The sequence below is a fragment of the Polypterus senegalus genome, chromosome 3 (assembly GCF_016835505.1).
Source record: "Polypterus senegalus isolate Bchr_013 chromosome 3, ASM1683550v1, whole genome shotgun sequence".
In the NCBI taxonomy this organism is placed as follows: domain Eukaryota; kingdom Metazoa; phylum Chordata; class Cladistia; order Polypteriformes; family Polypteridae; genus Polypterus; species Polypterus senegalus.
Window position 1 is genome coordinate 267,362,510 of NC_053156.1, and position 19,013 is coordinate 267,381,522.

The window sequence follows — 19,013 nt, forward strand, 5'->3', positions numbered from 1 at the left end:
TCCTGCCCACTCAAACTCTTCATAGCTAAACTACATATTACTGTACACAGTTATAAAAATGCACAAGAATGTCAGAAACCATCACTGTTTGTAGATCTGTAAGCTATACTTAGCTCACCACTGTTTCAGGTTTGCTATGTAGTTTTTTTACACACATTTCAGTAGTAGGATGTTGTACCATGTTAGCCGTAATTAATGTAATGAGATGTCAAGCAAAATGACACCTTTTATTGGCTAACTGAACAGATTGCGATATGGAAGCTTTCAAGGCCCCTTCTTCTGGCAACTTATAATTTGTAATCTTCATTTTTTGTGTTGTTTGTACTCAAGGTCCCTTTCTGTTTAACTAGTCGTTTAGATCTTTCAGGTGTTACTTGAGTGCTCAATTTAAGGTTCATGTTGCTTTAGTCCAAGTGCTTCTCCATTTGTTGTGACTTTTGGACAATTTTTGTTTTCACCTTCTACTGTTAGATTTCAGGCTTTTTCCTTTTTCTTTTGCCATAGCTTTGGAGCTCTTTTGTATATCTCAGTATTTATATTGTTTCTTTAAACTTTTATTCTGTTTTGAAATTTTGTATTGCTTAGAGTATCAAGTGCTTTTGGAATTTCTTTATTTCATAAATTAAATTAAACATTCCATGCTTTTGTAGCTGGGCAAAGCATTTTAGACTATTTTGACCTTCTCCTTTGGGGTTTAATCATTAACAGCAATAATGCACTCCACCCAAACCACACAAAGATGGAGATAGCCAAAGTAAGCCCTAAGCAGAGCAGATATCCATCCATCCATCCATTTTCTAACCCGCTGAATCCGAATACAGGGTCACGGGGGTCTGCTGGAGCCAATCCCAGCCAACACAGGGCACAAGGCAGGAACCAATCCTGGGCAGGGTGCCAACCCACCACAGGACACACACAAACACACACTAGGGACAATTTAGAATCGCCAATCCACCTAACCTGCATGTCTTTGGATTGTGGGAGGAAACCGGAGTGCCCAGAGGAAACCGACGCAGACACGGGGAGAACATGCAAACTCCATGCAGGGAGGACCCGAGAAGCGAACCCAGGTCTCCTAACTGCGAGGCAGCAGCGCTACCACTACGCCACCGTGCCGCCCCGCAGAGCAGATATTTCTTTATTATTTTATTTCTGTATTTTATTTTATCTCCCCCTTGTATTTTAAGCATATGCATGTAGTTGTATAATGTTAGTATGTACATATCATATCTTGGAAAACCAGAGAAAAAAATAGAATTTTTCCCTTCTGTGATCTGGAGCTAGAATAAATCATTGTAACTTTGTGCAATGAAATGCTTTGAACACTTCGTGCATAAGACTGAAAGAAATTGAAAACTTAATTTTTTTATGGATTGTACCTCAGAGTTAAAAGTACCATAGGGGAAAAGGCAAAGGTGAGGTCAGAAGACACGCTATAAATCAGTTACTAGAAATGTCAAATTAAACTAAGACACCATATCCAAAGTACTAACCAAGGAGAATGGAGATTCTCGTATAACCTAAATTTGTGTTTCTCTTTCCAAAATAATGTATTGTAAAACATATATTTTTTAATAACACTCAAATACTGATTTCTGCATACTGCCTTCTATGTACACAGAGCATGAGTGACATAGCATGTGGGGACGTCAAATAACATGGCTGCGGTAATGCAATGATATGACAAAATGGTGGCAATCGTAGTAGAGAACATTCCAAACATGCTGCAGCTGCACTGTTACAACATTCAGTCAGTCATTTTCCAACCCGCTATACATTGAAAAGCAAATAATAATAATAATAGAAATTTTTAACATATAGCAAAAAAGTTCCTTTTAAAGAGGATGTAGCGATTAAAGTGAGGGAGAGAATTTGGTTTTTCTGTTACATATCAGTAAAGAAAATGTCAAAAATTATCACACAAATTTTTGATTCAAGTGATTCTATTTTTTTCACCAATTAAGAGGTCAAAACAAATAAAAGGTTATGGAGAAGAAATAATATTTTGAAGAAAAAGCTAGGTCTTCAGGACCTGTAAAATTTAAAAAAAAATCTATTGACTGTATTTTATACAGAAGCCCGTAATGTACAGGGTGGCCCATATTTATGAATATGATTAAAAAGGCATTATTGTCAGGAAATTACCAGTGTTATTATCAAGTAACATAATGGAACATGAACATTAACCTTAAATATTTTTTCATCCCCTGTTCTCCATGGCGTGGTCCACCAATGCGCCTTCCAGATCAATACATGCCTGAAGAAGAGCCAAACTTTGAAAGGCATACGCCACATGAGCTGTGTTGGCTTCAGTACGCACACTCCTGGGCCTACCTGCTATAGTATCACTGATGCTGAATTTTGTGTTTATTCTTGTGATGGTTAGCACACTAGGGCCGCTGCCTCCAAACTCAACTGCCATCCTCCATTTCACCACAATTGTAATATAAACGTACACAACGTATGCGCTGCTCTAATGATAATCAATTCACCGCCATTCCGTAATAGAACACAGCAGTTGAGGACATCGTTACTCCCATTCTCAGGCTACACAGTGATGCCATTTTCGATACTTTTCGCGCAGTAGTTTAAATGCTACAGCTTGTGAAATGTCTCATACATAAATATGGGCCACCCTGTATATTTTTATATATAGAAAGTACAGTGTAATTCTTAATCCTGTAAGAATCATAGCTAGAAAAACATTGTTCCAAAAAATTGATCAGAGCTGACCTGGGACCTCATCTTTAAAACTTGCATATGTGCAAAAAGAGGCTTAAAACGTGTGTATGCAACTTACCATACAAAAGCTTGGATTTTTAAAATAAAACTTGAAGAAACGTGTATATTTATGGCAACTCTGATCCACCCAACATTTCAGAGAAACTGGGAAATGAGGTCACCCTTGATAATGTAGTGAAATGCAACCAAACCAGCTAATGATGACACACACGCATTCTTATAATATTATAATATGATTATGATATATTATAATAACAGCTTGGTGATATGAACTAAAATAATGCATTCTGTTTTTTGTGTGGGGTGGATGTACATACATTGAACATAACATCGTTGCCAATAAAAAAAGGCAATCTGCTGCAGTGTCCACTTCTCCTTATGTAATCAGAGCACTTTACTGAACTCATAATTGCAAAGAGGACGTCTAGCAAGAGTAAAGCTTCTATTAACTGTAAGTTATCATGTTCCAGTAATGCACAAGGCATATTTGATACCAAGGTGAGACTAATGAACATCACGTCTCTGTGACCTAGGGGAACCCATGATTCATTTATTTTCAGTCAAAACAGCCTTGGCTGACCCACGTTTTTCATGTGTTCTATGCTATTCATTGTATCAGTAATCATCTGTCACCTCTATTCCTTTCTCCAACCCAAGAGAACACAGAGGAAAAGCTCTATAATGCTATGCATGATCTTGCATGCTTAGTTGTGGAGATGTATTTGAATACAGGTGACGGGGTCTCAACGCATCAGGAGGAAGGCTGCTCCACCAGCCAATGAGCGTCTGCAGCATTGCGATGTATGAGGTTGATTAGCATTCACAAAAGCATGATTGTGATTTGTAAAAGGCAAATTGCCTCGAAATGTGAGTATGAAAGGCTTATTCCTTTTTTTGTCATCAGTTATGAATCCATCCAAACTTTTATAAATGAGGTCCCTGGTAATGAAAGACAGTTACCTAAATGTTTATTGCAGGAAAATTAATGGAAACAATTATTTAAAAAATATAATGTTCATTCTGGGTATATTAGAAGACAGTGAATGTTGTGAAGATTTATAAGGAAGCAGCAAACATTTCTAGCTACTGTACAATGGAGTGTGCGATATTATTGAACTTGACTGTATGATACAGTCATTTATTAAAAACTAATCTTCTGACTATATAACAGAGATTCAATATGGATGAGTAGAGAAATGGCTTATGATTCAAGCAACTTCCTTAAATTGCATCATAGCACAGTCCTACAGGAGTCAGTGCAGGGGCGAATTAAGTCAATAATTAGGTTATCATGTACAAGTTAAGGACTTTTTAAATGATAATGAATTATGCGGTCTGCAAAATCACTCTAGATGAATGTTGACATAATTTAGATTTGGGCAAATGTGTGGAAAACAAATTTTAACCTATGTAACTGGAATGTCATACACATAGAACTGCACCACTGGTATTAAAAGATGTGACATCTGGAATTAGAATAAGGAACTTGAGAATAATTATGACCTTGTCATTGTGTACAGGCTGATCACTTGTAGAAACAATTTTAAAAGGGTGTTGAGATTTTAAGTTGTGTATTATGTAATGTAGTGCAAAGTCAAAGGTGTTTATTTTTAAGGACATATCTAGACATTTGTGTGCAGCTTTGATTTACGTATTATAAAAACAACATTATAGCAATAGAGTGATTGGCAACTAGCCGGATTAAAGAGCAAATCAGACTCAGGGCTGTGGAGTAACTTATGTGCCATGAAAAAAGACTGAAGAAATTGAAATAACTCATCTTAAAGGATTGCTACACCCAAAGTGAGCTTTTTTATATGTTACTTACTCATGTACTTTATAGTGATGGCAGAGAAAAATTGTTAACCCCACATTTTCATATAGAATAGAGGGAAAAGTTTATTATGTAATATCAGCCAATACTGACCAATGCTGTACAACAGTAAACAATGTGAAAAACATCCATAGAAAAAGAAAAAAGAAATCTCACATTACTCATATTACATCATCCTTGTGTCCATTATCCAGTCAACTGCTAAAAATGTGCAAAACACATGTTTTTTTGAGTGAAATAGTGTTAAATACATACTTCCAGAATGATTAGCACACATCATAAACAAGACCTAATACCTCATTGGTTTCACTATTTGAATTAAAGCCCACCTTTTCCCCTCATTTGTTGGTCAAGAGTTCTGTCTTCATTTACTTTAAATAAAAATAGATTAACAGGCAACATGACAAAGAAGGACTGTCATGGTGGTGAAGTGTTTAGAGCTGCTTCCTTAAGGATCCAGTGCCCTGGGAGTTTTCTTCCCAAAGATATAAATGATTGGTTGACCAGAAATTCTACATCAGTAACTTGTGAGTCTAGGTGTATACGCAAGTGGACCAGGTGATAGACTGGTGACCAGTCCAAGGTTAGTCCCTGCATTGCACCCAATGCTACCAAGGCTAATGCCCCCCACAGAACAGAAGTGGATTATGTAAATCTGAGCATGTTTGGTAAGTTATATTATAAATGTTTCAAATTTTAAAGGAATAAATAAGGTGAAAGACAGGAATTAGTTTAAGATTAGCTCTTCAAAATGTAAACACAGATGGAAATTTTACAGAAACATTATACTGTATCTCAAATGTCAACAAACATATATATATATATATATATATATATATATATATATGTATATATATATATTGTGGCAGACAGCCAGGGTCCATTCACTCTAGTATATTCAGGGGAAGCAGCCCTGGACGGTGCAATACCTCCCCCTGGACGCTAGATGGCTGCCCCCCCTGGGCTGGAGCGGTGCCCATGGTCACAGCCAGGAGGCGCCCCAATGCCTTGGGGACCTGTTACCCCAGCACTTCCGCCACACCAGGAAGTGCTGGGGGGAAGATTTAGGACGGCACACGGAGAGTTGCCGGGAGGACAGCTGGCACTTCCGCCACGCTGGGGCGTGGCCAGAGGAGGAATGCCGGGAACACCTGGGTCTCATCCGGGGACTGTATAAAAGGGGCCGTCTCAATTCATTCAGCGCTGGAGTCGGGAGGAGGCAGGACGAAGCACAGAGGAGGTGTGGAGGCGACCCGAAGAGAGGCATTGTGGCCAGGACTGTGTTTTGGGGATTGTGCACTGAATAATAAAATAATAACCAAGTAGAGTAGTTGTGAGAAAATTCAAATTTTGATTTGACAGTACTGTGGAAACACTAGGTGAACAGAGATTGATAAGTGACGTGGGGCTGAATGGCCTCTTCTTACCAAGATGTTTAGAATCTTATGAAACTTTGCCCCACCACCTACAAAGTAAATAATGCTATATGTGAGTGAGGCACAGCAAAATAATACCAAAAGGAGTATAAATCCAGATAATTGAAACAGAAATAGAGAATTCATAGGAATTTAGATATAATCTGAAACAAATAATAAAGAAGAAAATTTACCAATCTTTAATAACTGTGATTCTGTTACAGTTTATTCTTACTGTAAAGAATCTCATTATACATAATGGCAATCAGTTGCGGAGCTTGGTGGCCTTTTGGTGGCTGGATCAGTAAAATCAAGGTGTTTATTGGCAGCTCTTTTTTCTGCTAGAATTCCTGCTGAAACTAACACATAATTGCCGTTCTTCTGTAGAATTTGGATATCTGCAAGCTATGAGGGTCTAGTCAATGCTAGACTGCCAGGTGTTTGTTTAAATACATTTAGTTGACTGACTTTTTCTTGCCTTACTTTACATCATATTACCACCATTGAAAAACTACAACAGATCAATTAATTTATTCATGTATTCATTTGTTTAGCAGTCTTACTTAGTCCATTTCAAGGCTCAAGCTTATCCAAGCAGCATCAGACATTAAAAGGAATCAGTCCTTTGAAAAGTCCAATAACACAAACACACACATTACTCACATATTTGCTTTCTCATATGGAGGGACCATTTAACAAAACTTGCAAGTCTTTGGAATGAAAAGGAAATTCAAGTAACCTGGAGATATGGGCACAAGATAAATTCTCCATTCTGACAATACAACAAAAACATCTAAACCTTCTTAAGATGCATAGTCTTGAACAAGGAGAGATGTTCTGGATAGAGTAATGTTTTGCATGTTTATGTATAAATTGCATCATACATCACATTTTGCTGTAAATGAATTACAGTAAATATTTGTTAATATGTGTGACTCTTGAGTCTGAACGTTAAGAAATGTGTTAAAAGATGAAAGCTGCAGTATCTAAAAATAAATTGAAAATATTCCAAAAGAAACCTGTTTTCAAGTGGTGTGACACACTGATCAGCATTGCTGTCTCAAGGATGAAGAGTCTTAAGCTTGAATCCCACCCTTGATTGCTGTCTATGTGTAGTTTGCATGTTCCTCTCATCACTGTGTTGGTTTCCCTCCTACATTTCAAAATTTTCATTTTGGTTTAACTGGTGATTCTACTTTGGCCCTGTATGAGTGTCAGTATTTGTATGAGTTTGTTCTATGATGGACTCACTCCACATTTAGAAATGGTTCCTGCCTTGTCACCAGTGAACTGGACTACCTGGGAAAGAGAATGTTATCTTATTTTGGTTGAGACAATCAAATTAAAAGGGCCTGCAACAAGAATGGCTCTCTGACTTCCCTCTTCCCATCTTCAAGTAAGCACTAATAGAAGGTGAAATTTGAAAGCTGGTTTATTTGGGTTTCAGATTTTTGTCCCCCTCTTCTAATGGCAGTACTTACCATCTACTACTTATTTTGCAATAGTCTAAACTTCTTTTTCATCATCTTTCATTTATTTACTCTCTTGCTGATCATTTTGTTTTTTGCTATTCAAGGACTCACTGGACCATTGATAGTCATCGGGACAGAAGGAGAATCTGTGTCAGTGAAGTGTTATAGCAATCAACACATCTTTTCCAACTCAGCATTTTGGTGTCGCTTTGGACTCTATGGGAAATGTCACCAGATTATTAGGGCAGACGACAATAAAATGGATACTAAAGTAAATATAGAGATGGTGCACAGTGGATTTGAAATAAAAATAAACAAAATTACAGCAAGTGATGCTGGACAGTACCAGTGTGGTTTAAGTGACTACTATGATGAGACTCATAAGGTGGAGCTAAAAGTTCTTCCAGCTCCTGGATTGAAAGGACCCATGAGAGTCACTGCACTTGTGGACAGATCTGTGGAAGTGAAATGTCAATATAGCCAGAAATACAATAGCCCATTTTACAAAAAATACTTCTGTAAATGGACTTCAAATGATCTCTGTAATAAACTAACATCTTACACTCGACCAAAAGTAACAATCAAGGACAACGATAGCAGCAGTTTATTTGATGCAACTTTGTCAGATTTAGTCAAGAATGACGCTGGAAGGTATGCATGTGGGATATCAGATCAATACAATATGGAAATTACATCACCTGTGGAGCTGGTACTTCACACAGGTAAGAAGTTTATTATACACTAATCTGGCTGAAAAGATAATAAGCCTTACCTTGATCTAGTAATATTATAAAATGCATAAATTCTAGACACTTAGTAAATAAAGTGGTGCATAATTTACTGTATATGTTGATTCATAATGAGCACTATCTATAAGACCTTTAATGTCAAAATGGTCAAAGACTGGGCAGAGCAAGTTAGATTTCCTTTGTTCTGGACATGGATTGCTAGATTGTAGATGTTATTTCAGAAACATACTGTGGTTGTGACATGTAAGCATTTTGCTAGTAGTCTTTTCCATCAATGGCTGCCACACAAAATGTTTGTAAGTTGCTCTCATAATATAATTTACTTTTTGTCAGTCACCTAAAGTAAACCTTGCAACCTTATGAAGATTCCAAAGTTTTGCTAGTTCTGCTTATAGTGTTGTCTTTTGGTCATTATCCAATATCTTGAGCCTAGATGTAGATTAGAATACTCAGTAGTTTGATTTGTACCCCCAAAAGTGCTCTTTAGAAACACATCACATTCTTTATGCATAGTGATTGATACATAGAATTAAAAATCAGCTTACTACAATCAACTTTATAAAGTGACATTAATCTCAGATGAGGCTGAGGTTGTTCTTCAAAACATTTTCAATTCCACAAATGTTTCACAATCTCCAGCAGGGCAACTCTCAACAGCAAGAAACACAATAAAATATTATGTTCAAATAGTATTGAATGGTGTGTAACATCTGCCAAATTCAGTGCCCAGATTTAGTGGCAGAACTTGGCTAACAGCATTTCAGTTTCATAATGTAGAAAACAGTGTGATTTATCATGTCCACTGAGAGGGACGCCAATAATTGTAGCAATGTGAAAGAAGAAATTAACTTGGTTAAGTAATTGTTAGTTTTGCCTTTGTCAATACCACTGTTCAAATCAGAATGTTTGAAATGTGAGCTAACAAACTCATCTGTTTGTGAACATGAGAGATGAGATCCAGTTTCGCTAGCTAAGCAATGAGCCAGTCTGAAGGCTGAGATACAGCCATCATTTCTAGGAGGGAATGTCAGCATTTAAACCCTTGTCCTAGAAAGAGTAATGCTGTTTCCTATGAAGTCTAACTGAGGAAAGTACTGCACACCACAGACAAAGGATAATGAGGTAAAGAGAATGTGCATTCCAACACAAGAAGAATCCACTTCAACCTGGAGCAGCAACAAAACAACAACTCCAAACAATATCAGACATCACCTTTAAAGACTTGGTACCATAAAACTATTTATATATGCTGTCAAATGCTTGGGTGCGCTGTTGCCCCAAAACCCAACAGACAGACATCTAGGACAGAGGGTAAAAGCAATGAGAAGTATTTTAATTGTTTCTTCTTTTTAATTAGTGCCTCCAAAGCACCACAGCCACAATAAGACAATTGAATCAATAATAAACACAATTGTTTTCTCCACTACACCTGGCTCACTAGCTGGGTCTCCACCAGTTCTTTATATAGTCTGTGGCAGATGGCCAGGACCTATGCCTGGCTGGAATGCCCCTTTAACACTGGGACTGGGGGAGCAGCCATGGGATGCATCACTACATCCCCCAAAACACATGGTGGCAGCCCTCCTGGGTTGTATCGGGGCCACAGGCGTGGGATTTCAGGGCTCAGACCTGTTGGGCTCGTAGTCACTACCTGGAGGAGTTGCACAGCTTAATGAGCCTGTGTGGGCTGGAATGCATCCCGACCCAGAAGTGCAGCCTAATTAGGCCAATTACCACCTGGAGCACTTCCTGGAAGGCTACAAAAGGCGCCTATAGCCACTACTCTGGGCGCCAGAGTCGGGAGGGATGGAGCATAAGAAGGGTGATTTTTGGTGTTTTTGTTTGGTATGTTTTGGGGACTGTGTAGGGCCTGTGGGATGTGGGACAGATGTGCCCCATGGCTGAAGAATACAAATAAATCTTTTATTTTCATTTTCACCTGTGCCTCCATTGTCAGTCTGTGTTGGGTCAGCGCCAACAGAGCGCTTATTCCACAAGCCCTTGACCCGGAAATGCTTCTGTTCTTCCTCCCACGTGGCTTGCTAGCACTTACAGGTCAGATGGAGAATCACAGCTCTTTAATTATCCCGAAAGTACTGTGGGGATTCCATCTTCTTGACTTCCATGCACTTCTGGGCTGCAAGGGAAACATGACTCCCCAATTCCTTTCACAGCTCCCCCTGCTGGCACCCACAGCACCAAACAGGGCTGAGAAACTGGACTACAAGTCCCAGGATGCCCTGAGGGAATCTGGGGCACCGCTACAGTCCAGGAGAGCTGCCATCTAGCATTTTGGATGAAGCGGTGTCCTGAGAAAGCTGCCTTTCCCATCCTTATTTATCAGGGGCATCCCAGCTGGGATAAGCTGACGGCCATCCGGCACAATGCCAAGATAAATTAGAACTCTAAATAGCAAGTAAACAGCCATCCTCTCCATTTTGTATGTTTATCTAGTCTGTCTATGTCCTGTATTATATGTTAATATACACAACTCAAAAACTCTAACACCTCTTGTACCTGTTATCACTTTCATTTACACCAAAGCAGGTGAAGTTGATTCACAATCACTTATGTTTAAGTGTTCCCTTCATTTTATGAGCAGCATAGGTGTGCAGTCATCATATTTTTATAATTCTTGTTTTTATCGATAAATTGTATTATTCTGTTTCTTAAAGCTTCAGGTACCTTTATATAAGTCTAAAAGCTGGAGACCTACAAAAGAGAAAGTTAAGGAAAAAAAGAGTAGCAGCTTTGACAGATTATTTGACAAATTACCGGTATTGCTGAAGGCAAACCTGATAATTAACCAAGTTAAAATTCATGTTTCCATTCCCACACTTATTTTTGTCCCTCTTGGTGAGCCCAATAAATCGCATTCAGTAGCACAGAGGATTAATTTCAACAGACAGACTTTTAGTGAAAGGCAAATCATTTAATGTCAACACATCTAGTTAGCATTAAAGTAGTAGAGTTGTGTATTTAAAAGAATATGCAAAATACAAATTACATCAGTTGTGAAAATCCTGCACAATTAAACACAATTGACCAGGATTCCTACCATAATGTTTCATCCCCTGCAACCCCTTCACAAATGACCTATTTCGAGATAAAATCTGCTATCACAGGTTATATAGCAGGTGTAAACTATGTGATAGCTCTGATATCCGTATATTCCAAACAGAGAGGAGCAGACTTTCATGTGGTGGTCAGCTATCTTGTTTGCAGGGCATAGACAATTTGACAAACAAGAGGACACCATCAATACACTCAGGTTTGTTTGGTTTTATCTCAGTAGTTTGTCAAAATGAATCATAGAGAGTGATAATAATTGATCTCATTTAATTAGTTGGTCTGTTTTTTTACTTCTCTTATTCTGCATTTAAAAAAGCACAGCAGTATAATTTTTGCATTTTTAAGACATTTATTTTTGTTATAGCTTTAAATGCTTAATTTTCTTTTGTGGTTTTTCTATTATTTTGCCCTTAGAATTTCCCCTGTATGCACTGAATTCCTAAAAATATGTGTCAAGGATTTATTTATGTACTCACTAACCTCCTTAACAACTCAAGGGTAAATATTATCTGTTCCTAGTGATTGATTTTGTTTCAGCCTATTTAGTCTAAGCAGCACTATTCCCTCTACAATTTCCAAATCCCTCAGTACTTCCTTAGTAGTCCCTTTTACTGGTGGAAGGTTATCCGCTTCCTCAATTGTAAAGATCTCAGAAAAATGTGAGTTCAGAGCATCTGTTATTTCACTGTCTGTATTTTTAATTCCCCTTTACTCTTCCTGATGCACTTAACCTCCTCCTTGACTGCTCTTTTACTACTAAAATACTGAAAGAGTCTTTTCAGGTCATCATTCAGTTTATTTGCTATATTTCTCCCTAACTGCCTTTTATCCTCCCTAATATCCTTGTTAATGGTTACCCTCATGTTCCCATACACCGTATGACTAACTTTGCATTTTTGCTTTAATTTTAATTGACTTACTTTTTCAAATGTATAACACTTAATTGGATTTTTTTTCCTTAACCAGCAAATAAATAATGATGAGATTCAAAGCAGTTCAACCTACTTTTATGTAAATATGTGGGTAAGCCACCCTACCAGTTAGTCAGCTAGACACAATCCTGTATAATAAATAAGGTCCACTAGGGTAACTTGTTTTTTTTTTTTTTATTTATATATTATAGATATATAGATTATTTAAAAATGCCCATGGATATGATCACTTATGATTCATTACAAATTGTGTGATTATTTTTGCAGTGTTACAGTATATATTATCCCCATTGTAGATGAAGACCTATCCATGTTTGGATTTAAAATGAAATTAAAGTCTCCCGCCATTATAATTTCATGAGTGTTCACTTTAGGAACAGCTGCAAATTAATTTTGGATGCAATCTCTATCATTCACATTAGGTGTATAGATATTTATCAAAATTACTTTAAATTGAAATAAATTACAATGAGATTGTTTTGTGCATTAAGATTCCCACACCTCCAGTTTTCTTGGTATAGCTGGACCAAAAGAATTGGCCACTCTGATCTCTTTGCAACCAAAACTGGTCCTTACTTTTAAGTGAGTCTCCTGTAAAAATACTGTTTTGCATTTAGGCCTGATAGATGAGAGAATGTTTTTTTTTTCTCTTTAGACCGTGATTGGGGCTTCACAGTTCACAAAGTTCACTGTTTGGTCAGAAAGTCACTGGTTCTGATCTTTTGATGATATTTTGTAAACTTAAGGAAAAGCAGTACATTGTTTAATATAATAGATTTAACCTTGATATCACATTTTGGCTATGGAGTCTGTTATCATGTTGACACTTGATAGCACGTCCAAAACAAACAAGCCCCCAGCAGTTGTGCACTAAAGATTAAAAATGAGATGTCTTATGATAGTACCGTCCAGATAAGCCTACAATAAGCCTAGGATATGATCTTAAACAATTGCAATACAATAAACCTAAGGAATGATGTTAAATAGGACCCTTAGATGAAAAGAAAAAGGGAAAAAAGTCTATAAACACTGTAAATGACTATATCCTTATTAGATACCAAAATATAGATATATTTAACAGAAGAAATTTCAATATTGTGATTTTAAAAGAAAAAGAAATAAAAAAAAATGTGGACAGAAAGGAAATACAATATATACCTTAGTTACAGCAAATGTCACATTACAAACAGAACAAGTTGCAAGCAGAATCTTCTTTGCATTACTAGGACATGATATGACCCATGATCATGCTTTAAATGATGCCAGAATCAGCTTTTCACAACACTTTCAATTTAGCAGGAAATAAGAGTCTCTATCTGATTTCAGCTTTGCGTAAATGCTGTTTAGTGCTGTAGAATGTGGCTCGTTCAACAGCTATCAAAGGAAATAAAACATGTAAAATATGAATGTGGCTATTTTCAAATATAATCTCCTCTTTCTGTCTGAGAATCAACATCAAATTTTCTTTAACCTGTAGTTTGTCGAAACTTGTTAATAGGTGTTTTTTTTTAATTTATTTATGTGGTATTTTATATATAAGACCCATTTTCTTTGACACCCTTGTGTTTTAAAGTGCTGTTGAGTTTTATGAACTTTAAGGTTCAGAAACTCTTGGTGAACTCTGAAGTGACCCAGAAGTGTTTAGGCTGCCTTTAATTGAAGTACTCCTGTCAGTAAACTTTTAAGGGTCTTGTCTTGGATACTTGGAAAGTAACCTCTGAAGAGTCAGGAAGGCCCAAAGAGGCATGTACTTTTGTCATTTTGGTTCCCTTTTGTCTTTTTTATCTTTTCCATTTTCACTTTCCTTCATGTAATTTGTTTTTGTATAATAATAAACTACCTTTTTAAACCTTTGCTGTTCTCTAATGATATATTTTTGGGTTCACTCCAGCTTGTTCCTGTTTTGTTAATTAGTGTATGCTGTTTGTTGAAAGTCTGTTTTTCTTTTCTAGACATTAAAGGTAATCCGAAGGTAACTGGTGCTGTGGGCATGTCCGTGGTAATGACATGTGAGTATGCAAAGAAATATAAAGACTCTACGAAATACTGGTGTAAAACAAATCCGAAACACTGTTTCTATCAATCAGAACGTCACTCTCGACCAATTATTCAAGATCACAAGTGGAAGTACTTATTTACACTAGAAATTTACCAGGTGGAAGTCGCAGATGCAGGGAGTTATGAATGTGTGATAGTAGACTCAAGAAATGCATTTCTGTATTTTGAGATGGAATTGGCAGTAACTGACTATCCCATTTTCACAGAACAAAAGACAATAACAGAATATAGGGGCAAATCCATAAAGATAAAATGTCATTATAGCCAAACATACAACGGATATGAAAAGATATGGTGCAAAGAAGAACCTGGTAGGTGCCTACCTCTGGCCAGCAGCCAATACCCCCAAGCCAGGGTGGCTTTCGAAGATGACAGGGAGAGTGGAACACTCATTGTGACCATGTATGACCTCACAGTTAATGACACTGGATGTTACAAGTGTAAAAGCAGATGGTATACCAAAAGCATCAATTGTCCTGTTAATCTTCAGGTACTTGATTTGGAAATTCTAAAGGTACAAAATACAATGGAGAAAACTGTGGGATCACCTGCCATGCTGGAATGCCATTATAAACCACAGTATGTGGAATATGAAAAGTACTGGTGTAAACTGGAGATAAATGGAAAATGTCAAAGTGTGGACTCTAACCGGGATGGGCAGAAGAGATGGGAAGTCAATGATAAAACAAATAATTATACACTGACACTATACACCCGGACCCTGACTATGGAGGATGCTGGACAGTACCAGTGTGGAATACGTCGATCTGAATATCCCATTGACACAGTACAAGTGCAACTGCGTGTTCTCCCAAGTAAGTGGTTTAACATGAACATTAATTACATCAGTGCCAAAGCAGCAAAATGTCTAACACACAAACCCTATTTATTTGGCGTATGTGTCATGTACGTTTAAAAGAAATCCAATCAAAATTCAGATAATAATTTCTGGTACTTCATGATGGTGCTGATGATCTGTATGTAGTTAAATAGGATTGCATTTGTAAAGTTTTATTGGCTGTGCACATGAACTAATATTATGACCTTACACTTAATACCACCATATTAAGGTGATTACAATCCAATTGATATAGCCTGCTGGTTATTCTAAAATCCTGAAATGTTGTCAGTTCAATTCCAGTTTGCTACTAGCAGTAAAATGTCTAAGAATGTACTATGATAATAATCCATCCCTCCATTAAAATCAGTACAAGAATCAAGTATGGCAGTGGTACCAGTCTTTCATATCCCAGGGTGCACTCAACAATCAGCCTAAAGCAGGCCTTTTGGGTATGGAAAGAAATCAGAATGTCTGAGACAAACATATGTGAACATGGGCATTTTATGCAAACTCCAGACAGACAGTGCTCAGATAGAGGATTTGAACCCAGGACTCTGGAGGTATAAGTGAGCAGGAGCTAAGCACTGTACCACTGTACTGTTCCTGACAATTATGATTCTGGATTTGAACACACAGAACACTACCATTCATAGCGACAGTTAGCAGTAGTTGCAGATTCTCTGTCTCTTGATAGGAGCTCAGCGTGCAGAAAAAGGTGTATGCATCATTGATTCATTCTGCTTCCTTTTCTGTTCTGGTCAACAAACTGGACTCTGCTCATTTGTAAGAAGATTACATCTGTTTCAATGAGTGCTGGCTGTTCACTCCATCAAACTCTCCAATCCTTTTCCAAAATAACAGCAAATCAAGACTTGAAGGATGGTCTCTTAAGTCCTACTGTCTACCACAGTTCTTAGTAATTTATTCCATGTGTCTATGGTTGAGTGTAGTGTTTATTTGATTTTCAATTTTTGTTTTAAAATCAAAATCAGTGATATCTTTATATTGATGGCCATCTCGAATCTTTCATGTATTATCCATTTTTCAAACCATCCATGCATTTTCCAAAATTGCTTAATCTAATAGGATAGTGAGACATTTTTCAGGCAAAAGGCAAACTTGACTGGGTTGGAAGGCAAACAACCATACTTGCTCATATTGTGCTTATATAGTGTTGCCTATAAACCTAACCAGGCACATCTTTGGAATAGAGAAAAAAAAACGAAGCAAACACCAAACAAATTTATAAACTCTACAAATATGAAGGCCGAGCAGGTCGTAAATTATATATTTTTGTGTGTAATCTATTGGTTTACATGTGAGTACTATTGGTTTGCATGGATGTGTCACTGGTTTGTGCATGTACCACAAACTATATTGGTTTGTGACCGTATATTATCGGTTTGAATATGTATACTACTGGTTTGCACAGGAACTGTATTGATTTGCACTTGTATATCACTGGTTCAGGTGCATTTGTTAATGGTTTTTGAGTAAACTACATTGGTTTACGCTCGTATGCTATCGGTTTGCGGGTGAACTATATTGGCTTGCATTCATATATTGCTGGTCTAGCAATGTGTGTATGCTATAAAGTTGCTTTTATTCATGTCTTATATTGTTTTCATGTAGGTGATACATTGGTCACTTGTATAAACTCAATTGGTATTATGTATGCATTAGATCAGGGATGGGCAATGTTGGTCCTGGAGAGCCGCAGTGGTTACAGGTTTTCATTCCAACCCAGGTGCTTAATTAGAACCTTAAACCTTATTTTATTTTATGACTTGTTAGCCTGCAATGTAAGGTTCTTATATCGTAGATTTTTTTCCTTTCCAAGGATATCATCCAAATGATTTGAAGCCTAAAATGGATAATTTTCAGTCTGTCACATTTTTCTGTTAAATGTTTTATTAAATCAAACAGTGCATGATGAACACACACAGATGTAAATGGAAACAAACTAGTTGGTAAACTGCTGGTTGCTTTGTCATTTACATCTTAATGCTAAAAAGAAGCCATTAGAACACTGAATGCAACTTTTTAAGATTGAAATAAGTAATTAAGGGTGGGGAACTTTATCAAGCAAGACCACTAAAATGAAACATCAAAATGTCAATAACTAAATCATCAGCAATAATTGACTTCTTAAGAAACTGGGTTGGAACAAAATCCTGCAGCCACTGCTGCCCTCCAGGACTGACTTGGCCAACCCTGCACTAGATCAGTTACACGTGAGAATGGTACCATGCTGATTTTATGAGTCTATTATATTGTTTTCATGTACGAAGCATACTGGTTTTACATATGCACCATGTCACAGCTTTCTACGTGAACTCTATTGGTTTTGCAAGCAAACTACTGTATATTGGTTGTTCATGTGACCTTCAGTGGCAGAGCTGGACAGGAAAACCTGAATCATGTGAATGTCATGTCAATTGTATTTTATTGATCTGATCAGGGACTTTGCTGCATAGAAATCCAGAAAAGAACAATTTGGTAAAGCAAGCATTCTTCTGTGTTAATATACATAATGGCCCATGCAGTATTTGATTTTTCTGCTTTTGTAAGCTTTTTGCAATAGGGTTCTATAATTGATCTTTCAAACCCTGGTTTGTGATGGTGACATGGGGACTTGTAAATATAAACGCTTTGATACAGCCTACTTTTTCCTTCATAATTTTAGGGTGCAAGTCCATATTTGTTTTTCTTTTCTTTCTGCCATTCATTTTAAAGCTAAGACGCTATACATGTCATTTACTTAACTTTGTGAATCTCTGAGATCTTGAAGCTGATGTGCACTCATAGTATTTTGTGTAGGTGCAGCATCAAGATGTCACTAGTGCAGGGGATCTTGTCCTTCTTAATCTGGCTGTGACTTTAATGTACTGTTCAAGGATTGTTTTTAGACAAAATCTAATTTCTGCTTCTTTTGGACTTATCTTCTATTTTATGATCCTGTGGAATCATTTTGAGACTTTTAGAACCAGTTTGAAAACCCAGCTCCATTTTGGTACCATCTAATTAATCAGACAGTCATGATAGGTGTGGACTTTTTGCCCTGTGACTTTACATGCTACTGAAAACGTTTGTGCACTAAAGCATAAAGAACTGTATATGTCCACACACATCTGCACCTTAGATGCAACATTGGTTCTGAAGTTTCTCTCACAGCATTACTTGACTGTCTATAAGATAAAGACTGGAGCTGTCAGTCTAAGGTAGCAGATATCTGCTCTGCTTACAATAGTAACTGCATTTTCAGAAGCCGTTGGCCATTCAGTAAGGTGGCCATGTTTTGCACTGCTTACTGTTAAAATGTATACAGAGTATATTATTTCAGGGCTTCACAATATACTCAAAGAATCCTCATAGCACATTGGTGTCAGAGAAACACCAGTCAGCTAACCTGGTGTGAGACAAATTGAATTTGATAGTGCCAGGAGACTTTCATTTGATTTAGTATTAGAGACTTTTGAGACATTACAAGAGCAGCCAACATCTAAATGTGGGAAGTCAGGAGATTGATTATCAGTTTTAAGGGATTGTGCCAATTCAATTCAAAGTCCAAAAACATATGTAGTATCTAAAATGGAGTTTCCCTAAAAAACATAGTTATTGGTCTTTTCTTTATATTACTATAGAGTTCTGGTGCTGTTTTAATGCACAGCAGTGATATGGTGCACACGCATAGCTTAACTAGCAATTTAAAAGTGTATCTCTAAAAAGATTACATGTACTTCATAAAAGAAAACACACAAAATGATTGAAGGACATGGTGACAAAAGTGACATCGCAAAATAAAGGTGAAAAAAGTAAATAAAACCAAAACAAAACATTTACAGGTAACACTTTAGCTTCAGTACTGAAAATATGCATCTATGTCTCATTTTACTCT

At 37.1% G+C, this 19,013-nt stretch overlaps 2 protein-coding genes across 5 annotated transcripts in view; one reads left to right on the forward strand and one right to left on the reverse strand.

Annotated features, from left to right (window-relative positions):
- The window catches only part of optc (opticin), a 132,744-nt gene that overhangs the window by 101,406 nt on the left and 12,325 nt on the right, over positions 1 to 19,013 (reverse strand). The window lies entirely within an intron of this gene.
- The window catches only part of LOC120526140 (polymeric immunoglobulin receptor-like), a 182,678-nt gene that overhangs the window by 11,879 nt on the left and 151,786 nt on the right, over positions 1 to 19,013 (forward strand). For 3 of the 4 annotated variants that reach the window (XM_039749123.1, XM_039749122.1, XM_039749124.1), the window contains exons 2-3: positions 7,568 to 8,185; positions 14,169 to 15,089. In XM_039749123.1, the coding sequence (XP_039605057.1) occupies positions 7,568 to 8,185; positions 14,169 to 15,089 (1,539 nt within the window). The remainder of the gene's footprint in view (positions 1 to 7,567; positions 8,186 to 14,168; positions 15,090 to 19,013) is intronic. The other variant, XM_039749125.1, reaches the window with a different exon arrangement.